This window comes from Embiotoca jacksoni, unplaced genomic scaffold (assembly GCF_022577435.1).
Source record: "Embiotoca jacksoni isolate LCO1_2020_lvr unplaced genomic scaffold, fEmbJac1.0.p SCAF_33, whole genome shotgun sequence".
Classification (NCBI taxonomy): Eukaryota; Metazoa; Chordata; class Actinopteri; family Embiotocidae; genus Embiotoca; species Embiotoca jacksoni.
The window spans coordinates 2,006,738-2,030,426 of record NW_027185385.1 but is presented as its reverse complement, the minus strand read 5'-3'; the positions used below and the strand labels follow the sequence as shown (position 1 = coordinate 2,030,426).

Below are 23,689 nucleotides of genomic sequence, written 5' to 3'. Positions count from 1 at the left end.
GTTCCAGATGTTGTACTAGTGTTCCAGATGTTGTACTTGTGTTCCAGATGTTCTACTGGTGTTTTAGATGTTGTACTTGTGTTCCAGATGTTGTACTTGTGTTCCAGATGTTCTACTTGTGTTCCAGATGTTGTACTAGTGTTCCAGATGTTGTACTTGTGTTCCAGATGTTGTATTTTTGTTCCAGATGTTGTACTTGCGTTCCAGACGTTGTACTTGTGTTCCAGATGTTCTACTTGTGATCCACATGTTGTACTTGTGTTTTAGATGTTGTACTTGTGTTTCCGATGTTGTACTGGTGTTCCAGATGTTGCACTTGTGTTCCAGATGTTGTACTTGTGATCCACATGTTGTACTTGTGTTTTAGATGTTGTACTTGTGTTCCAGATGTTGCACTTGTGTTCCAGATGTTGTATTTGTGTTTCAGATGTTGTACTTTTGTTCCAAATGTTGTACTTGTGTTTCAGATGTTGTACTTGTGATCCAGATGTTGTACTAGTGTTCCAGATGTTCTACTTGTGATCTAGATGTTGTACTAGTGTTCCAGATGTTGTACTAGTGTTCCAGATGTTGTACTAGTGTTGCAGATGTTGTACTAGTGTTGCAGATGTTGTACTTGTGTTCCAGATGTTGTACCAGTGTTTCAGGTGTTGTACTAGTGTTTTAGATGATGTACTGGTGTTCCAGATGTTGTGCTAGTGTTCCAGATGTTGTACTAGTGTTCCAGATGTTGTACTAGTGTTGCAGATGTTGTACTTGTGTTCCAGATGTTCTACTTGTGTTCCAGATGTTGTACTAGTGTTCCAGATGTTGTACTTGTGTTCCAGATGTTCTACTGGTGTTTTAGATGTTGTACTTGTGTTCCAGATGTTGTACTTGTGTTCCAGATGTTGTACTTGTATATTGACTCTCTCTACTCTGAGTATATCAGTGTGTTCTCTCTGTCAGTACAGAAACATCAGAACACTACAAGTTCCAGGATGAATCACTCAGAACGCTCCAAACAAGAAGAAGTGTGAAACTCTGGACACTTTCCACCCTAAACAGTCGCCATCTTGGCTCCGTAGAGGAAGGGGCGGGGCCACCAATGTAAAGGATTTTCAAATTAAAAGCGTGTGAGGAAGCTGCAGCTGTTCCTGAACACAACATGTTTGTTCTCCACTGCTGCTGGACAGAAGAATCAGTGTGTTCATTGAATGTTAAACAGAAGACACAAAAACACACTGAATTCTGGGTAAAATAATTAAAGCTGCAGATGTTCTGGAGGGTGATGTGTTCACATGATGAGGTCATTTCCTGTCAGTGCAGAACAGCAGTGTAGATTTGAAACAACACGAATCTGTCTACAGAAGTAAGAGTCCTGACATGGAAGAGCACTGTTGGTTAGTGTAGTGAGGGAAGTTATTTGGAACACAGCATTGGTTGTGTCACTGTCAGCCACCGAGCCCCGAACATGTTCCTCACCTTGACCTTCCCACAACGTACAGGTTCACTATAGGCTGGAGCACTATTAGCAACTGGTTCCTGTTGCTAATCTTAAACCGAACTCTAAAATCCAAACCATCCCACATTGTAACAACCAATCAGAGGTGCTTGTCCCTGGTATCCAGACACAAACCGGATAAACTGTTTCACTTTCTACACTTCTGTAAGTACACTTACAGGCAGTAAACTTACATGTTATTACACGTACTTGTGTAGTGTCTGAATTTTGACAGGGTAGTGTCGTCTCGAATTGAACATGGTTGTCGTGCACTTACCGGAAATCCAGAAGTGTCGTATCTGCCATCTTTGTTAACAGTATAGTGGTAGTTAATGAATAAACACTTTAGATTGGACACCGGAGATTCGTACAGTGTAACAGCTGCAGTTTGAAAATAAGGTGGTGGTCTCTTCGTTCTCACTATGTAGCCATGGTGGTGACTGCTGAGGGTGAAAAGTGTCCCTCAGCATTTTTTGATAGGTATGAGTTCCCCATCCAGGTTCCCACAGTGCCCTGCATGTTATCAGTGTGAGCGTTAAAACAGCAAACGTAAGTATGAAAGTACGCAAATTGAGACACAGCATTATCTCTCCCATTTGTGTCCAAAGCCACGGTGGTCTGGACCAATCAGCATCCTGTGACCATCTACTGGCAACTGCTGCCTTCAAATGGAACCAGTTGTGGTTACGACACGGGAAGGCATGTGCACGGTATGCTTGGAGTTCAAATCCGGAGAGCAACAACATGGACAGCAAAAGACGGCTCATTGTTCTCTGAACATTCTTAGCTTCTTTCCAAGAAATGTTGACTGGAAGCCTCGTGAGCGGGGGGGGGGGGAGAAATACAGAAAATGCAAAGGCTTAACGATAGAGGGAGAAGATGGGGCCGTTGGGAACATCAACATTTTCCTCAGGTGCATTTTTAAATTAAGAGGAAAAACTCTACACAATTAAAATTACAATAGTTATATCAACTTTCCATCCAACAAAAAAAAAAAAGTTCCATGACCTGATGTAACCTGAATCCTGCAGGTTAATCAGACTCAGTTTTATTTTACATTTAGTGTTGATTAGTAAATATTAACAGCCTTAACATTATCACTATGAGCATGTTAGCATGCAGTTTCCCAGCACACCAGCTCCAGACATAGAAACTCTAAGGGCTGTGTCCGGGTACATCCTAACAGAGGTGCTGGCATGGCTGTAAATCCATCCATCATCTCTACCCACTTTATCCTGAACAGGGTCACATGCCGGGTCCACCCTGGACAGGTCGCCAGTCCATCGCAGCCAGACAGAAACAGACATGTGCGCTCGCAGTCACACCTACAGGGCAATTTAGAATCACCAATTAACCTGAAGTATGTTTTAGGATGGTGGGACGAACCAATGCCCCCCACCCCACAGCATGGCTATTCATCAATGACTTAATTCAGTGGAGTTAGCCATCAACTGACATTTCATTTCCTTTTAGTTTTAAAAATGTATTTCCAGATTAGGGATATCGTTTTAAGTGAAAAAAAAAACATATTAAAAGAAATTTGAATGAAAGTTTGGATAATAAGGCTACAACTTAAAATTTTTCAAGATTAAGGTCAAAATTCATGTTCAGACAAGTAACCCAAATGCATCAATCCACATAGTTTCATTCTCTCACTGTGGGTAGATGGTGGTGGTCGGAGGACAGGTAAGAAGATGCCTCAAGAAGAGAGCAGACAGTAGGACAACACCATCAAATCCCGCTGGACGGCTGTCTCTGCTGACCTCCACTAATCCCAACCCGAAAGGAAGAGAGGCGAGTCGTCTTGTTGAACCACCCGATGATGACAGAGATCACAGTATCGTCATTAGAAGGTCAGCAGAAATGAGAGACCTGGGTGTCTTAGGAATGTGTGATGAGACATTTTATGTCAAGTAAAAGTAGGTCAAGCAGCATTTCAAGTCTGGGTGTCCCCTTCAATAGATGTCTCCATCCCCAGGCAGGTATGTGGAGACCAGAGGACCAAGTTTGGACATAGAAGCTGTCATGGGTGAATTATCAGTAAAGGGTAACCAAGGATCAGAGGTGGAGGAAGCCAAAAGGAGATGGCCTCCCAATCCACAAAACCCTTTTCAGCCTCACAGGTCCAGGTGAAGCTGGAAACTATAGTTCCTGATACGAATGATGAGTTTAATTGGCACAGAGAAGAACGTCAAATACAAAGGTTACTGATCGAAAACCACAAGGATGTTCTCAAAATACTAAAACCAAGGACAGAGACCACTAAAGTAGAATTTGATTAACAGCGGGGTGGTTGAGTAAAGCATGGTTTGAGTTCCTTGGTGCATGCACAGTTGGTGTGCTTTGCAGTATGTAGAGTCATCAGGGTCAAACATTTTGCCTGCAGAAGGTTCCTCATGGACCTTTGTGGACACGTGGATGCCTGTAGATATAGCATGAATGGAAATGTGTGCATGTACGCTGTCCATGTTCAAAGTCTACATTGGTCCATGCACGTGGAAACCATGAAGCGACCTCTAGGTTGGATGAACAGGAGGCCTATTTACTCTTTCTTACACACAAAACTCATTTCAAAACATTTTTTTTCTGGTCATTCCACAATTTATAGTATTATATACACAGGAAGGGTTTGAGTGTTTAACGACAGCATGCCTCTGTCTTTTTAAATGATTTGCTCTGGAAGAGCCTTGCAACACACAGCACAGACCAGCCAAGCACACCACCTGTCATGAGCAGTAGGCCTTATAAAGCAGAGGACTGCCTCATGAATCACAGGTTTGGATGGTGAAGCCTGTACATTGGCCATCTTTGGAGACTTTATGCTAATTTACGCAAAACTCTACGCCGGTACCACCGGTGGGTTGTGTTGTGTTGGACCTGTCAGCATCTCTGATGTGGCGCATCTCAGCTGCGTCAAGTCGAAGGTTGTTAGACAGCTGAGACAGGATGTTAAGAGATTTGGTTTTCAAAATAAAATGGGAACGTTTGTCGCTATGGAGAAGTGGGGCGTTGATCGATGCATCATCCATCATCTTCTCCTCCTGTTTCTTCCTCACTCATCTCCACTCATTATTAGTGCGTTGTTACTTCTTTTTTTTTTTTTAAAGGAAACTGTGACACCTTCAGGAGGTAGACTAATACACACGTACAAAATTAAACTGAATCAAAGTAAGTGGACAACAAACGGATTCAAACTGTCGTCAAATACAAATAATGATGAATAAGAACATAATGTGAAAATAAGTAAGGAAACAAAACGCTAGAAATAAGCAGACACTAATAAAAGAGTCAATATTGGGCTACTTTACCAAACAGAAAGATTGTTTACTTTTTTCATATTTAGTATTGATTTCATTTTTACGTCAAATTTGACAGTGTTTGGACCAATTATAGACTCATCAGCCAGCTGGAACATGTTTCTGTTTTTTACTGAGTATTTCAAAATTAACAGGCGATTATTTTATTTGGATTATAACTCTATCTTGATTTCTGGGGTTTCAATAATAGTAATGATCATCCATTTAGTTTAATAGCCCAATATTTGTTTATTGTTTTTATTGTTATTGTTGATATTTTTACTAAAAAGGTTTACAAAGACCACAAAGAATAGGCAGAGAATTCAACTGGAAAAACAAGATAAACAGGTTATATCAATAAAAAGAACAGATAGTACATATTAGAAGGGAAACAAATGTCATCCATTATTATTTCATGAATTTCGGATATTTGCTATAATGACCATGAAGGCTTTTACTTCCAAAACAACGACCGGAAGTGTCGTCTCCGTGTCTTCTTCCCGACTTGATGGTGGTGCGCATCTCACCGACCGGGAATACCGATTTCTGAACATTTCGGCCTTTTTCCTCGCTGCACCGTAAGCTGTGTTTTCCTGCGAGCTGCTGCACAGCGGGGCGGCTTGTATTGGCGCCGCGGCTTTCAAGTGAAAGATTATATCGGTCAGTATTATGACAAACGGAGATGACACACATCCAGAAGGAGCCGTGTTTGTTTTGTATGGCGAAATGAGGCAGGGGGTGGAGAGTCGCCACAGAGACGCTGGGCTGCGGCCAAACATCACCGCATTTTAGCACTTATTCGATGCTCGGGATTTGCATTGCATTGCATTTGCTGCATCGTTGATCGGACGTATTTTTTGCAAACTGCACGGTGGAAAATGCAGCTTGTTTGAGGACACCTCCTTCCACATATCCATTGCTGCCATGATAGGCAGAGGTCTCCTGTCGACCACGGCCGGGCCGCTTGGAGAAGAGGCAGATTGATTTGGGACGGTGGGTCGCATCTGCGGATGTTATTCTGTCTGTGGAGCCTGTGAAAATCATCCGCGCAAACACACCGTGATTCTTACTCAGGGAAAAAAGGAGAAAGAAAACAACATGTCTTCTCGATCTGCATTACCGTCTGGAAACGACAGGAGTACTGGAGACCATGTAAGTGCAATTACAGCCTCTAACCTGCATCTGTGAGCATGCAAAAGATAAATCGTGCATCCCTAAACAAATATCTCCTCATATGTTTGGCCTTTGGCATCCTCTGCTTTTAATCACAGTGCAGATGGGGGCCATGAATGGTGCTATTTTTTCCTCGCTGGGCGAAAGGCATCTGGAGGTGATACTGGGGAGATATTTAAGCAGAACAGGGTCTTTGGAAATGGGCTAACCTTGAGTGTCTGCGCAGGGAAAGAGCTGATGGCAGGCAAACAGCCCGGAATGGTCCATCCGCATACGATAACGCTCAGCGGATATGCGCAGAAAGCCTGAAAACCAGCCGTCACCTCTTGTTATAAGGCGGTGGAGAGATAGTGATGTCACATTATACTCCTCGGCTGCTGCTTCTGTGTGTGTGTGTGTGTGTGTGTGTGTGTGTGTGTGTGTGTGTATTCTCCAGAAATCGGATGGGTGGGACGAAAGCACAGCAGGCCAGAATACACGTATAGAGAATATGTGGTTTGTTCGTATGAAGCGAGCGGATTACTGCGTAAAATGATGTGCAGTCCGTTGCTGCGCAGCCGACAAAGCGCCCAACCCCAGAGCCAGTGGGTGTCAGACAGCGCCATACATTCAGTACAGTGGAAAACAGTGGCGGCCTGCAGGAAGGAGAGGAGCCAAGGTTCAGCAAATGTGGAGATTATAGTCTATCTGTCTGTCTATCTATCTATCTATCTATCTATCTATCTATCTATCTATCTGTCTGTCTGTCTGTCTGTCTGTCTGTCATCTATCTATCATTTATCTGTCTGTCTGTCTGTCTGTCTGTCTGTCTGTCATCTATCTATCATTTATCTGTCTGTCTGTCTGTCTGTCTGTCATCTGTCTGTCTGTCTGTCTGTCTGTCTATCATCTATCTATCACCTATCTGTCTGTCTGTCTGTCTGTCTGTCTATCTATCATCTGTCTGTCTGTCTATCTATCTATCTATCTATCTATCTATCTATCTATCTATCTATCTATCTATCTATTATCTGTCTGTCTGTCATCTATCTATCTGTCTGTCTGTCTGTCTGTTTTTCTATCCATCTATCTGATTTATCAAAATGCTGACATGACTAATTGACGTTGCATTATGTCATTTGACTGCCCCTAAACACTTCTGGCAAGCCCCCCTCCACCCTCCTTCCCCCCACAGACACACACACACACACACACACACACACACACACACACACACACCCCATCTGTTTGTTCGCAGCGCTTTCAGCACAGAAGGATGGTTAAGCCACCAGATCAAGTGTGTGTGTGTGAGTTTATGTGAGATGCATGATTGATTGTGAATGCAGATCCCTTCCCTCCATTAGAATGGATCTCGATCTGCTGTCATCGCCCCACAATTAAACGATGATGACAGATGAGTGAGCGGAGGGGATGAAATGTTGTCCTGCCATGTTGGCACAGGTGCGCCGTACAGTCGGCGGATTAACACGCTGTGCTGGCTGCGCGTGCCTCCCGTACTGCTGAGCGGTGAGGCCGTGTGGGGAGGTTGTGTAGAGAGGCTCCAAATTGGCTCTAGGTGGGGCGTGGGAACAGGGATGGAGGCAGGAAGAGGAGGGAGTGTCTGAAGGTGGGGCTTAAGGCTGCGTGGCTGTGTTTGTATGTGTGTGTGTGAAGCTGAGAGCAAGACGACATGCTGGGGAGATGGAAGTGTGATGCCTCGGGGCCTCGGACCGGCCAGGGACCACTGTGCCGGCATCTGCTCCCTTTTTTACGCTTCCTTCATACGTGCCTCTCCACTAACGTCTTTCTCTGGTTGACACCTGCTTTTTAGCCCCACATATCCTGTTTTCTCTTCCTCCTGGTACTGTGCTTCGTTTACCCCGTCACACACACACACACACACACACACACACACACACACACACAAACACACACACTAACACACAATCTATTCTCTGTCTTTCCGCCTCTGTGACGCTCCCCGGTTTGTCACATGACATGACGCTCCTTCATACTGTAATACATCAAGCTTTGTTTGTGTAAATGCACATTGTTGTTCTCCCTTTTCTCTTCTGCTCTGCTTCCTTGCTAAAAATGATCTGTGACTCAAGCTTGGAAACTCCATCAGCGCTGCACAGCGATGCTCTGAAGCATCGGGGTCCAGAATCAAGGTGGCTAACACACAAGGCAGCAGCAGTATTACCTCTATCTGCTGTCATACTGCTTGAAGACTTCTTTCAGTTGTCTTGAATAGACCTCTGAAGGAGAAGATGCTGAACCCAACATGGAAACATGATGTTCTGAGTGTCCATGTGCTGGACAGCAGACATGAGGGTTGTGTATTCTCCTGCAGCTCGGCTCAGCTCGGCGATGCTTCTTTGTTGACTGTATGAAGTGAACATCTGGAGTGACCGTGGTGATGTAGCACCAGGATGCAGCTTCCTCAGTCTACCAGTAGATCATGAAGCCGGGCTGCTGATTGTAAGCATCAGTTGATGTCAGTAATACAGGAATCTGGGAAACCATCATCTGCTCAGGGATTTCCACAAATGCAGCAGATACTCAGTGAGAGAAAGAGTTTAGTTGGATCTTATCTTCATATTGTTTGGTGAACACGGTTCATGACCAGCTGACCACGGTTCACCCCCCCTCCCTCTCTCTAACCCACTCCCCTTCATTTTCTTTCAGCATGTGTCACTGGGGGCGAGCCGCTCAGACAAGGCCACCAGCCAGTCCAGCCGCTCGCTGGGCGCCCGCTGCAGGAACTCCATCGCCTCCTGCTCCGACGAGCAGCCGCACATCGGCAACTACCGTCTGCTCAAGACCATCGGCAAGGGAAACTTTGCCAAGGTCAAGCTGGCCCGCCACATCCTGACGGGCAAGGAGGTGAGACGTGGAGGCGGCAGAGGTTCAGGGTGGGAGGGAGGGAACGAGGAGCCGACAGATGATTGAGAGAAACTGATGTTTGCAGGGTGAAGAAAAGTTCTGCAGCTGATGTTTCTGGTGTCTTTAACATGTGATTGGGTCCAGTTTTAAGTCATCGTCATAACATCAACATATTTTCAAAGAAACAGATTTGACCTTACCTGCTGATTTAATCTCCCTTTAAATTTATCGGCTGCGTTAAATTTTAGAGTCCAGTGATGTAATGTAGTGGATTGAAAAGTATTGACAGTGGATCTCAGTAATCTCAGAACTTTCATAAAAAAAAGCCGATAACATTTAAACACTGAATACTAAATAAATGCAATATGCATAATAACGCATCATTAAAAAAAGATGCACACAACACAATGGATCTAATTACTATATTTGTAATGAATGAGTCATTTAAAAAAACAAAACAACTTTGTAGATTAATTATAAGACATTAAGAACATCTGTGATGGTAGTTTGTAAAATAAAAAAAGTCTGACCGATAGTCCAATCATATGACCTTATCGTATGACCTAATTATTAAATTAAAACTGCATTATCACCAAATGTAGAGAATAAACATTTGACAGCAAAACCTTTCAAATGGCAACCTAACTTTTGCTATTATAATGGTTTATAATGAATTACTAGCCATAAAGTCATTAGTTATTACATAATAATTCATTCATTAAAGGGGGTTTGATTGTATTCTGTAAAATCGGGTGAATGGGGATATTATTTAGTTTGAGGATGGATTTTGAGGCCGTGTCCTTATGATACCTAAAACACTTTGAAACCAATCTTTTTCCTGCAGAGGTTGGCAGAGAAGTGTCATTATAGGCCGGGTTAGCTGCGCCAAGTGTAGTCAGTGGGGATTAAAACCACAGAAATGTACGTGACTACAGTAAATGCTCAGAGTGGTCTCAGTCCAGTGGCTTTAGTACACAATCTTAATACTCTTAATACTATTTTCAGAAAGGATTCTTAGATATGAATCTATAACATCGCTAGGAAAAGCTTCTTGTTCACTTTTCCTGATCAAAACTTCCTCGATGTCTCCTCCAGGTTGCAATAAAAATCATTGACAAAACTCAGCTGAATCCAACCAGCCTACAAAAGGTGAGTTTTTCCTCTTTATAATCATAGTTCTTTATTTGAGAATGTGTACATCAAAAATAAAACACAAGCTACTCTGTCTAACACTGTGTCTGTATAAGCAGCAGCAAAACATGTCAAATGTGGAAGATTTATTTTTTTAAATTGAACTCATCAGAATACTGATATGCAGTCGGGGGCTTGTAGAGAGGTTGAGGTTTATCCTCAGACGGGGCAGGAAGGAGGGAGCAGCTGATGCAGAGAGGGCTCGTACAACGTGATGCTGTTTGGCAGGTGCTCGGGACTGGATGAGAGCGAGAGGAGACCTCTGCTCCGGAGATCATCTCTCGTCTCTCTCTGGGCTAATCGCTGCCCCGAGAGGCCAGTGACTCATCTCGGAAACCAGGGTCACCCAACCCAGGCTTGTCTTCTCTGTTATATGTGTGTTCTTAATTTGTCATCCCTGAACACATGTTTCTGTGGAGGAAAAAAGGAAACCAGGACAGGTTTGTAGGTGGACTGTGTTCGGTTTGGTGTCTCCCAAGTGTGTGTGGCCTGGTCTGGTTTTCCAGCTGGGCAGCATGTTGAGTGTTGAGCCTGAATTGTGGACACTTGAGGTATTGTTGGACATGACGGCCAAGGACAGACGCTGGACACTTGACTCAGATTCAGGAGAAGGAGACCTGGACTGGACATCCAGACACAACATGGCTGACATTTGGACCATCTGATCATGGGTGGATCACAGTCTCCATCTTGTATCCCGGTCATATGAAGGTTTCCTCCTGCAGCAGGGTTGCACACAGTCCGGTAAAGAAACATCCTGCGATGCTGCTTATATGCTCCACACATGGGCCAATGTGTCAACAGCATTCAGCCAGAAGTCTCTTCCTCCCGCGCTCCATTCCTCCCTCAGCCTGGACGAGCTCCTCCGCCTGTGGGCAAGAAGTGAACTGACCAGAAAGATCAAATCAGGGATGAATTAATGAAGCTTTATATGCATGTAGTGTGTGTGTGCCTGTGTCCGTCTGTACGTCCTGTTATGTTCCAAAAAAACACGGCAGTTTTTGTTCGTATGAGACGAAATGCAGAATGAAAGGATCAGAGTTTCTGCTCAGGTCTCAGTAACATCTGCTGGAAGTGTTGTGGCCCCACTTCATCGGTCAGAGCCTTGAAAAAAAACAAGATGAATTAACAGCAATTAATGATTCTATATATATTTTGACCTCTTTATTTGTCACTAAGCTTTTCCTCTGCATTTCCGGTGGGGCAGTAGCAGTGACCTTGAATCGTTACACTATTATTAAGGCTTCAGTACCTAAATGCACATTCTCCTTGTTTTCTGTTGCCCTTTTGATCGCTGGCTTCCTGTAATCCCCATCCTTGGACTCATCACATCTCGGATGCTTATATCAAAACAGAAAATAGATCTTCTTTACCTTTACCTAGTCTAACCCGCTCTGCAGGAGGTATAATCCGGATTCACCCGTTGATCCCATTTTCCGGTGCTTTTCTTGGACTGGACCGGCTGCTGTGACAAACAATGGTGCAACATTTAGGACAGGACGGAGGAAAAAGGCAAAGGATCGGCCGCTGATTGAAGAGGATACTCCTCAGTTGGTCGATGATGATAGTGGACTTCTTTACACACCCATGGGCAAGAGAAAATCCTCAGGACTGAAGACATGAAAGAGACGATATTAACATAATCTGGACAATAATGTATGTAAAGTGGAGACGGAAAGAGGAGGGAGGTGAAATCACAGATGAGAAAATCAAAACTCAACATCCATGAAGATGGATTACTCTCAAATAATTACAGAAGTAGATTTTTACACTGGCCCCTGACACCTGAAAATAAAATATAATTAGATTAAATCACTTTAATTGTGCATTTTCAAGACCGAACACATCCTAAAATTTACATTTTCCAGCCGTTTCTTTCTATGTGATAGATTTTAATTACAGCCAGTAGTTGTAACAGGAGCCTTATTGCCGCAGAACACGCACATCCGTCCCCGTCAGCTTTATCGTGGGTTTGCTGTTTATTTTCAGTCGTTAGCGGTGACCGGAGTCGAACATGTTGCCGCGGGATTGTTTATTGTTTTGAAGGATCTGACCCGCTCAGCCTTACCGTGATGAGCCAGGAATTAACGGGACAGCCCGGATGATGAGGAAGAGACGCTTCAGCACTATGTATCCCAAGATTCCCCTCTAGCACAGCTGGAGAAAGCTGGGAAAGAGCCCGGGCTTAATACCTGGGTTGCTATGGCAACAGTGACGTTGGGGCACTGCTAGAGGAGCTGAATGAAGGAGGAGGGAATGGAGGGAGACATATCGGAAAGGAGGAGGGGTCGGGGTGAGGAAAGAGGATAGAAAAGCATTTCGCACCATCATTTTCTCTGTTTCCTTTTCTTTGTTTGACGTGACGACATGCAGGAGAGCCGCTGGTCTTCAGCGAGGGCCTTTTGTCGACGCACTGTACTGTTATGTACATGAAAACAGGGGAGCTGGCTCACTTTTAATCCACGGCACTGCTCTGGCAGAAGTGTACAAACATTTCCCCTAGAGTGGACAGATTACAAGCAGAGGAGAAGTTGGTCTGATTTTGGCTGCAGATTAATCACGTTTGTGTGTGGGCCATGTGTTGTTGTTTTTTTTAATGATGAGGAGGTTTTCACAAAGTCTCAGAAGGATATTCTTATTTTTAGGACACAAGTATACATTGGTCTGTTTTTACTGGTCTTAGTTCGATTTCCGTTTGCTATAAAGACACGATTATATCCTAAATGTGCAACCAAGTGCTTTTAATGAAGTTTTCCTTCACTAATCTGTGAATCGGTGTATTAAAATAATACTTTTATCACGCTATAACGTTATCTGACTCATGATGGATGCTGTAAAACAGACCAATGCTGCGTTCCAGATCACAGACTTCCCTCCGTTACACTAACTAATGATACTCTTACATGTTAGGACTCTGACTGTGTTGTACTTGAATTTTAACAGAGTCGTGTTGTTTCAAATCTACACTGCTGTTCTGCACTGACAGGAAATTACCTCATCATGTGAACACATCACCCTCCAGAACATCTGCAGCTTTAATTATTTTACCCAGAAATCAGTGTGTTTTTGTGTTCTCTGTTTAACATTCAATGAACACACTGATTCTTCTGTCCAGCAGCAGTGGAGAACAAACACGTTGTGTTCAGGAACAGCTGCAGCTTCCTCACACGCTTTTAATTTGAAAATCCTTTACATTGGTGGCCCCGCCCCTTCCTCTACGGAGCCAAGATGGCGACTGTTTAGGGTGGAAAGTGTTCAGAGTTTCACACTTCTTCTTGTTTGGAGCGTTCTGAGTGATTCATCCTGGAACTTGTAGTGTTCTGATGTTTCTGTACTGACAGAGAGAACACACTGATGTACTCAGAGTAGAGCGTTAGTACACAAGTACAACATCTGGAACACAGGTACAACATCTGGAATACAAGTACAACATCTGGAACACTAATACAACATCTGAAACACAAGTACAACATCTGGAACACTAATACAACATCTGGAACACTAGTACAACATCTGGAACACTAGTACAACATCTGGAACACTAGTACAACATCTGAAACACTAGTGCAACATCTGGAACACTAGTACAACATCTGGAACACAGGTACAACATCTGGAACACTAGTACAACATCTGAAACACAAGTACAACATCTGGAACACAAGTACAACATCTGGAACACTAGTACAACATCTGGAACACCAGTACAACATCTGGAACACTAGTACAACATCTGGAACACAAGTACAGCATCTGGAACACAAGTACAACATGTGGAACACAAGTACAACATTTGGAACACTCGTACAACATCTGGAACACAAGTACAACATTTGGAACACTAGTACAATATCTAGAACACTAGTACAACATCTGGAACACAAGTACAACATCTGGATCACAGCAAAAGAGTCAAACATAAAGTCCCCCTCATGTTTGATGCACAGATATCAGATTGTGAACTGCAATTGAAATTTTCAAAATTGCTAAATTGTTCAATTAGAAAATTATTCACTTTGATTTAACATCAACTTTTGAGATCAAACTTAAATTTCTCACAAATTTATCTGCTTGATGTTTTTATTTACAGTAAAGAGAATAGAAGCTAAGTCATTTCACTTCCATTTTAAAGGTTTTACCAGTGTTTTAAAATTACACTTCCATAAAGTGGGACTTGCAGTTTTCAAAATCAATGCAGCAACCTCCAAAAACACCACCTCCTGTACCTGCTGCAATTGCAACTCAATCTCAAGTCTTTATTAATGCCGTCCGTAGTGTGTAAATACAAAAGTCTGTCATACTCCATGTTCCCAGTTTGGAACCAGTTCAGAGCTACAAATGACCTCATATCACTCTTTGACGGTTGATTTCAGCTGTTGAAATGAAGAGGCATCAGAAAACATAACAGCCTGGGATCATGGGAATTCTTTGGGCTAAAGACAGAAGATGCTGAGAAACCCTGCCCAACTTATTCCATGAACAATCTGCAAAAACGCCTTCATCACTAATATAAAGAGACTGCAAACCAAACTTTATATATCATGACTTTGAAATTCTGTTTCTTCTTTCAGCTTTTTCGGGAGGTACGAATAATGAAAGGTTTAAATCACCCCAACATAGGTAAGGCACATTATTTTGCTTTGTCGTTGTGTATGTGCATCCATGCATGTGTAGCTCTGTGTGTGATTAGTATAATGCTTTGAATAAGCTTGAGAGCATTCGTTGACCGGACTGCAGCGGCGATGTCTCAGGTCTCGTATAGAGGTCACGAGGTTGGATTTTCTAAAGCTGAACTGTCTCATGAATCAAAACCCCCCACAGCATTAGTGGCGGGTTCCTCTGTATTAAGATAGACAGGCAGATGGCTGTGCTATCATTTATGATGTGAGCAGGATTTGTTTATATGTATTTGATTTTAATCTGATTCTGTTTCGGGCTACAGTGCAGCTGTTCGAGGTGATTGAGACGGATAAGACCCTTTACCTAATCATGGAGTACGCCAGCGGAGGTGGGTACATCGGCCGTCATGTTCAGGAGATGCTATGATGCAGAGATTTGGTGGAACTTAACCTTACACAGTATTAAAGGGTAAAGTGTCCAAAACCAACTATTTCATGTCTGCAAAACAGCTTAAAGAAATAGTTAAACATTTTGCCAAGAGTTATAGGAGAAGACTGTCATCTCCGTCAGCCAAATATATAGCTTATGCCAGCACTTGGTTAGCATAATTAGCTTAGCAGAACAAACTGGACACAAGGGGAGCAGTTAGCCTGGCTCTGTCCGAAGGGTTTTGTATTTCCCATTGTAACTATGTACATTTACAAAGGGTTTGATTGTTGGGTTGTGACAGATTTGCTGACACTTCTGTTCATATTTAATCAGATGTTAGGCTCATATATTGTTATGATGTTCTAACAGTCATTGTGCATTTTTCCTGCATAAGGAACCTGTCTGCTAACTCACTAAATTGTATGTCTCTCTGGCTTCTAGACGCCATCTATCTTGGTCTATTTGTTGAACACCAAGCACACCGTTCACATGACTTCCCATGTCATAACCAGGAGCTCACAGCTCTGACGACTGTATGCACAATATAAAGTTAGTTTAGTAGTACAGATATCAAAATGGTCTAACTTCAAGTTAGCATGTTGAAGTGTTTCTTAAAGATCTACATCTTTATTCCCTCAGCAGTTACGGAAATTCATAACAATTTTACATTTGCATTATCTAATCTAGTATTGGCCACAGTGTTAAAAGAGCAGCAACAATCAGTGATGTTGTCACTGCTTCATAGTGAATATGAATCTTTATCAGAAAAAATATTTCATTACCTTGGAAAATTTCAGTTTTCTGATGTCATTCATTCTAGAAATATATACAAATTAGTCCAAATCAAATGGGCACAAGAATAACAGCATCACACGTTACAATTTCTTTTCCATCAATTTTAACCCCAAAATTAAATTTAATTAATTTTTTTTTTTAATTTTCTATTTGACCTATCCAAACGTGATGTTCGGACACGATGAGTTATTGAGACAGACGCAGAGTACGCGCAACATTTTCTTCCTCTTAATCCGTATGGACTTTCTACATTAAAGATGACTCTTGAGTTTCCCCTAATTGCTGTTCTGCATTCAAACTTCATATCAATATGAACCACAACATGAATAACTGAGCAGCCTCTGTGCAGTAATGATACTGCCATTTAAAATGACATTGAATACAATTTTAGGAGTAATGCCACCACATCTGATGTCTCTAACATCTTTTTCTTCTTGCATCTGTTCAACTCTTTTATGGCTTTATTTGTGTCAGTTTCTTGTCACCAATGCTCTGGCTCAGACCTTATCGTTTGCTTACTGTGACCTTGGAGAATGTCAAAGGAACCGTTTTAAATGTGATTTCTTCCAGGCACATGTTACTTTTAGTCTGGTAAAAAAGAACCATAAGGAAGTATCAGGGAGTTGCAGTGGTGCTCAAACATCCGTGAAGAACAAAATGTTCTACCTTTTTTTTATACAGTGTGTTGAAGTGTACATACTAAAGCAGATGCTCAAACATAATGATAAAACAACATCTAAGTGATTATACCAATCTGAAAAGACGGGGCGCTGCGTATTTTTCCTTTTTTAGCATTTTCATACAGTTAATTATTGTTATATGGCTTCCTAGTTGAGATTTACAACCCTGTTTCAAAAAAGTCGGTATGCTGTGTAAAAGGTAAATAAACACAAAACGCAATGATTTGCAAATCTCACAAACCCATATTTGATTTAAAATAGAACAAAGACAACATATCAAATGTTAAAACTGAGAAATTGTATTGTTTTATACAAAATGTATGCTTATTTTCAATTTGATGCCAGAAACACGTCTCAAAAAAAAACCTCAACAAAAGAGTGTAAAAGTTGTGTAATGTGTAATGTAATTCACCACAATATCTACCTACGCTTTGCTAACATTAGCTAATATTAGCCTCTATGAAAGCAAAACCCTTTAGCACACCCCAAAAGAGGATATTATTTTGTCCATCCAAAGTTACATAGTCTTACGTAATAATAGTACTAATTCATTTATATTAATTAATAAGAGTAAAAGTATTCATTATGAGCTTTAGAGGTTCTTGTAAGATGCATTTTGTTTTCATCGGACAGAGCGAGGCTAACTGCTTCCCGTTATACTGATAAGATAATTGATGCAGCTTCATATTGAATGGACAGATATGAGAGTGTATTAATCTTCTCATCTAACTCAGCAAATATGTGCATCTCCCAAAACATCAAACTATTCCTTTAATTACATGTTGTGTGATTACAACACAAATGCCCCCTTGAGGACGGTAAAGTTGATGGTGACACCTTGAAAGCACTTGGACCTTATTAAATATTAATAAGTGAATTGATGTGTCCATCAGCAACATTTAATCAACTTGTTGTCTAACTGTAATGCATCTGACTTTATTACCTGACTTCATGTGCTCTCTCACAGGGGAAGTGTTTGACTACCTCGTGTCTCATGGGAGAATGAAGGAGGTTGAAGCCAGAGCCAAATTTCGGCAGGTATGATTTTGTTGACCCTCCTGATGCCCACGTTGCACCAACCCTCCTCTTCCTCTGTTGATACTTCAGGTTTGTGTGTCTCCTCGTGTTCACAGATTGTTTCCGCCGTCCACTACTGCCACACGAAGAACATCGTCCACAGAGATCTGAAGGTGAGAAAGCTCGGAAGATGTTTTGCGCAGCTTTCAGAAATGGAGGATTAAGGCTAGTCCAAGACTAGCAAATTTCTTCCACTGCCAGATTACACTGAACTGAAAGATATAATCTGGGACTAGTCTCAATCTGTGTCCATGAAAAGACTCTTTTAGCATTTTAGTGAAGAGGCAGGTTTTTTTTTTAACAATCTGGGCAGGTGGGAGGGAGCTGAATCCTGAACACAATGACATATCTACAGTATGAGTCAGTTCCAGTATCTGTCGTTGGACAACATGCAAGCATAATCCCCCCTCCACACACACACACACACACATTACCACCCCGACCACCACCCCCACTACCACCCCCACTCCCCCATCTGTCTATGGTTTGCACTCTTTTTTATCATCACAACTCATGTTCATGTGTGTTCTTGCGTTCTTGCCTCCGTCCATCCCCGCCTCCTCATCGGCATCACTGTATGTATGACTCAGGCGGAGAACCTTCTGCTGGATGCTGACGCCAACATCAAGATCGCCGACTTCGGATTCAGCAATGAGTTCACGCTGGGCAACAAGCTGGACACGTTCTGCGGCTCGCCGCCGTACGCGGCGCCTGAGCTCTTCCAGGGAAAGAAGTACGACGGGCCTGAGGTGGACGTCTGGAGTCTGGGTGTCATCCTCTACACGCTGGTCAGCGGCTCGCTGCCCTTTGATGGGCAGAACCTGAAGGCAAGTGTTGTTGTTGAACACATTTCAACAACAAGGCAATTCAAAATGCTTTACATAAAAACATTAAAGGCATCAAGACATCAAGCATGAGAAAGATACATTTTAATATGATTGCAGTGATTACAACTTTAAAATAAAAGAAACAAAAACAAGCTAAAAATGGATAAAAGTTACAGTGAAAGACATCAAATACAGAAATAAATTGCTGTCATGCAAAAAATTAATCAAGATCCTCAGATGTGGTTGAATGAAAGGCAGCAAACAGAAGTATTCAGTCTTGATTTAAAGGAGCTGAAAGTTGCAGCAGACCTGCAGCTTTCTGGGACTTTGTTCCAGATATGTGGAGCATAGAAACTGAACGCTGCTTCTCCATGTTTAGTTCTGACTCTGGGAACAGAAAGCAGACATTTTGAGAACGGCTGTATGCTCAAGAACATATCGGACTGTATGAATGACACGGCAGTAAAAATACATCCAATTTTCATCCCAAGAAAAGTTAAGGATCCTCACACTCCTGCAAAACGTTCAAGTTCAGCTGTTGTGGTCACAGCTGGAGAAAATGAAAGAGGTACGGTGACACCTCGTATGTCCGTCCATGCTTGACCCCAAATCAGTAGAGCGGTGTGTGTTTTGTGCAGTAACCACGAGCATGTGATTAGTGATTAGTGATTAGTGATTAGTGGGCTGGCTGATTTGGGTTTCAGAGGTGTCACTCAGTGAGAAGTTACAGCAGCTCCGTGCAAGAGAAGACAGTAGAAACATAAAATATAAAACTTAATCACAAAACCTTCAAATCAAATGTTGTGTGATTGTTAATAATATGTTCAGAAACAGTTACAAGCGATATGAATCAGATATTTGGCTTAATCTGCCTTCCATACTGTAAGTGTACCAAAGACACAAAGTTTGTAACTGCATGCGATAAACCTTCAATGCATGAAGTACCTTCGATGATGAGTTCAGGTTACAGTAACAGTGGGCATAGACGGCAGACAATGGTGCATCAAAATGTATGAACACGATTTGTCTGCCAGCTAGGTAGATCTATTTTTTTCGACTCGTGTTGTTTTACTATCACTTGTACAGACGTGTAATTGCAGCTCGAGTACGTGCATGCTAAATCCTGTAGCGTCACATTTGCGTATGGTCACCGTAATACAGTGTTCCAGTTGGCCTATATATTTCTTCTTCCTATCTTGTACATGTATGGTTTTGAGCCACAGCCTATTTCATGCGGGCTATCTGAATTTGTAGTTAAAAACATCTGTTTTACTCGGTTGCTTTATTCTCAGAAGTTACCAGGGAAGAGGGCATGCTGGGAAATGTGAGGGATTTCTCCATGCATCTGAAACTTGAGCAGAGAGCTCACATCAAAGTTTGTGTCAAGTTTTTGTTGAGCAGACAGAATTGGCAGGAAGTGAAATCCAGTAAGTCTGAGTGATGGGGAGTGACGATTCTCCCAAATTTTAACCGGCATGTTGTGATGTTGGAGAAGCCTGTTGCCATGGCGCCACAGTTCAGGTTGTTTGGAGCGAATGTTTTCCCTCAGACGTCTCAGAAGGTCCCAGTACAACTTGGTGTTGACAGTCTGACCCTGGAGGACCGATTTATGGTGCACAACCCTGCAAATGTCGAAGAAAAGCCAGCCGGTGGTGCTCATGACTCGATCCGCAGTTTACAGTTTGACATCTTCCGCTTGAAACACAAATGTTACATGCATGGATCAGGAGGAGGCTGTAACTTTAGTGAGTAAGTGTCCCAAGTTTGGTTGCTTGATCTAAATCATCAACCAAGTTACGCACATTTTTGTAATCGTTGGTCCGTCAGAAAAGCGATTTCTCCGTAACCACGAGCAAATGGCATCAGAATTTTGTGTCAAACTCTGGAAATCGTCAATGGAGACCCCTGAAATGCTTCTTGTCTTTGTGTTCTGTGATCTTAATGCACCATGTAGAGAGACCTGCTGCTAATTTTTTTTTTTTTTTTTTTTAAATAGTGGTTTTATCCAAAATCCAGCAGATGGCAATGAATGGCCCCCCAAAGTTCTCCCAGACGGGGGAGACAAATGTGTATTTAACCCCTCTCATATCTGACTGCTCCCCAGCAGTGATGGATGGGGGGAGGGGAGGTTGTTAGTAGGTCTTCTCCATTAGTATAAAGATACTGAGGTAAAAAACTTAAAGATGTCAGTAAAAACAGGAAGTTGACCGATGCTACAGTTCTTCTTGTAGCTGTATTACAGTGTGTCTTTGTAGCTTCCTTCTTGTTTGTGCGTCGGCTCGATCTCGTGGTAAACAACATGTGCAACATGTGACCAACAGGAGCTGAGGGAGCGTGTGCTCAGGGGAAAGTACCGTGTGCCCTTCTACATGTCCACAGACTGTGAGGGGATCCTTCGCCGGTTCCTGGTGCTCAATCCCTCCAAACGCTGCACGCTGGAGGTGAGCGGCGCAACACGCAGCACGGCTGGAGCGAACCTGCTGTGAAATTCATAATCAGCGTTTTTTGTGTTGATGTTTTTTACTTTCAGCAAGTCATGAAGGACAAGTGGATAAATGCAGGGTATGACGGGGAAGACCTGAAGCCCCACATAGAACCCGTCGAGGACTACAGTGATCCAGCTCGCATCGGTGAGTCGGCCGGAGCCACTGCTACGTCAGCTGCTCCACCAAACCTAAAGTCCATGTAGGCAGGATGCGAGACCTTCTGCCTCTCCGTTTCTTTTCTCACCTCTTGTTTGTGTTGTGTTGCTCAGAGGTGATGGTCGGGATGGGCTTCACGCCGGAGGAAATCAAAGACTCTCTGCTCAATCAGAAATACAACGAGGTCACTGCCACCTACTTACTGCTGGGTCGCAAAGGAGATGTGAGTTCTGCAGATCCACCTTATTTGTATTATTATTTATTCATGCATATTAGCTGACAATATTACCAGAGCAACCGGCAGTAAGTAAAACACCAGGAGGGCCTTTTCCTGGGTTAACAACTGTCAGTAAAAAAAAAATCACCTATCAGAAGGTGCAGTTTCACCTTTCTGATACCTTATTTCATGAAAAAAAATATCCTGTATTTTTCTCCAAAACTCTTTTTGAATACAACACAATAAACCTAATTTCTTTACATACATCAGTGTTTATTTTTTTCCTAAAACAAACATCAATACAAGAAGTTTGCAAAAATCTATCCAGACTATTTGTGTTTTCAATCAGAAAATGTTGGTGCTGAATATCTGCACAGTTTTTCTCTATATATTTAACAAGTTTGTTTAACAAATTGCAAAAAATACAAGAGGCCAAAGAGGTATGATCTAAGAGTTTAATAAAAATGATTTTTAATTAAGCCTGAACCTGTCCTGTGGTTGCCTGCAGCTTGAGGGAAATCTCACACGTTCTCTTCAGCTCTGTCAATATTACGGTGCATATTCATGTACATACAGTAAGTACAATATATTAACAGGGGAGTTACTGGATCTAGCTAGAATGAATGGGTTCAGTCGGGCCTTGGAGAGACCACTTCACTTCCATCAAACCTTTACATGTATCTGGTGATACGTTCTCTATGATGGTTGAGTTGGAAGGAAACAAATTAAATATCTGATCAAAGAACAAAGAAGCAAAACTAACAGTCGGAAGTGTTTAGCATCAACTTTTGGTTCATTTACTTGGGCTACGTTTGTATCTCTGTCAGTGCTGAGAATATCTTATATCTTTATATGTATGACGCTCAACTTTTCAAACACCCCACAGTGTCACACACTTTTTAACCCTTTGCTATCTAATACCACCGGGACATTTCAGGAGAGCGGTGAGGCCCGCTCCGCTAGTAGCCTGTCCCTGGCGAGGGTCCGACCGAGCCCCATCACCAACGGGACCAACAAGCACTCCTCAGCCACGGGCTCCTCCTCTTCCTCCACCTCCTCCTCACACAGCAAGACCCAGCGCAGTGCCTCCACCTACCACCGGCAACGACGACACAGCGACTTCTGTGAGTATCTTCTCTGAGCCCAACATTTATCAAACCTGGAGCTGTTAACTTCCTCACGGCCCCCAGGACCAACATCTGCATTGTTCCCCTACATGTTAGTTTTGTTGCTTCCTCAGGAACCCAAAAAGGAAGTAGTACTTAAAAACTTTAATAACAAATTAATCTGAAGTCATTTTTTCCTGGTTTTCTACGAAAGTAAACTCAACATTTTGGGGTTTTCAACTGTTGTTCGGACAACTGAAGCAATTTCAATATGTCACGTTGGGCATCAGGGATTAATAAAAGGTATTTTTCTAAGATTTGATACACCAAAGAAATAATTCCCAGACCTAATATTGATGAAAACAATGTTGGTTGCAGCCTTATGGTTCCTCTATGATTAAACCAGCTGTGTGGATGAGCCCTGCTTTTGCAGAAGCCACTGTAGCTACAGAATATTCCTTATATGAGTCTGTGTGTGTGTGCTCTGCTGTCCTCCACAACAAAGGCGGGCCCTCCATGCCCGTCATGCACCCCAAACGGAGCCCGACCAGCACGGGCGAGCGGGAGCTGCGGGAGGGACGGATGCCTTCGCGTAAGGCCAGCTGCAGCGTGATGGGGAGCCACAGCCTGCCTCCCTCCAGCCCGATGGTCAGCAGTGCCAACAACCCCAACAAGTCCGAGATCCCAGACCGCCGCAAAGACATGACTGCCACCACGGTAAGAAGGAGGTGGCTCTGGAGGCAAAGGGCCACGGGTTTGGCCATCAGGGCCCCTGAGTGGAGGGGAACTGGCCAACATAATCATGAAGAAGTATAAAGACTCCTGTAGTTCTCCTGCTGACATTGTCGTCCAAACAAAACACCACTGAAACACAGACATCATGTCATCAGGAGATCAAAAGTTCATCCTTATAACTTCCAGTTTACAGTCGTCAGGTTTAGACTTTTCATTCAGGATTACAATAATTCAGCTGAGTGTGTGCAGCTGACGAAGCAGCAGGAGTTTCCAGAGTATCAAAAATTTAATAATATTTATTTATTAAGATTTCTCTTAAAAAAACTGGTCAGATCTGTTGTTCAGTTCAGGATGAGGTCTGAGTGATGTTGTGTTTTCTTTACCTGATGTGTCACTATTGGAGCCTCGTACTTGAGAGAAGTCAGGAAGTTACAAACTGTCTCATAAGTCCATGTGAGATCAGAGCTTTTCTCACTTTCGTCATTAGCGTTCTCGTTTTTTTCCAAACCACACTCGTGCATGCAAAGCCTCTTTTTTTACTTATGTAATAAGG

The 23,689-nt window shown here is 42.7% G+C and overlaps 1 protein-coding gene across 2 annotated transcripts in view; it reads left to right on the top strand.

The window, feature by feature from the left end:
* Positions 1 to 5,287: 5,287 nt before the first annotated feature.
* The window catches only part of mark4a (MAP/microtubule affinity-regulating kinase 4a), a 30,347-nt gene continuing 11,945 nt past the window's right edge, over positions 5,288 to 23,689 (top strand). The window contains exons 1-13 of one of the 2 annotated variants that reach the window (XM_069165082.1): positions 5,288 to 5,931; positions 8,620 to 8,817; positions 9,913 to 9,966; positions 14,580 to 14,628; positions 14,951 to 15,016; positions 17,500 to 17,570; positions 17,666 to 17,722; positions 18,200 to 18,436; positions 20,758 to 20,877; positions 20,967 to 21,066; positions 21,192 to 21,301; positions 22,233 to 22,419; positions 22,907 to 23,118. In XM_069165082.1, coding sequence (XP_069021183.1) covers positions 5,878 to 5,931; positions 8,620 to 8,817; positions 9,913 to 9,966; positions 14,580 to 14,628; positions 14,951 to 15,016; positions 17,500 to 17,570; positions 17,666 to 17,722; positions 18,200 to 18,436; positions 20,758 to 20,877; positions 20,967 to 21,066; positions 21,192 to 21,301; positions 22,233 to 22,419; positions 22,907 to 23,118 — 1,515 coding nt within the window. In that variant the 5' untranslated portion in view covers positions 5,288 to 5,877. The remainder of the gene's footprint in view (positions 5,932 to 8,619; positions 8,818 to 9,912; positions 9,967 to 14,579; positions 14,629 to 14,950; positions 15,017 to 17,499; positions 17,571 to 17,665; positions 17,723 to 18,199; positions 18,437 to 20,757; positions 20,878 to 20,966; positions 21,067 to 21,191; positions 21,302 to 22,232; positions 22,420 to 22,906; positions 23,119 to 23,689) is intronic. The other variant, XM_069165083.1, reaches the window with a different exon arrangement.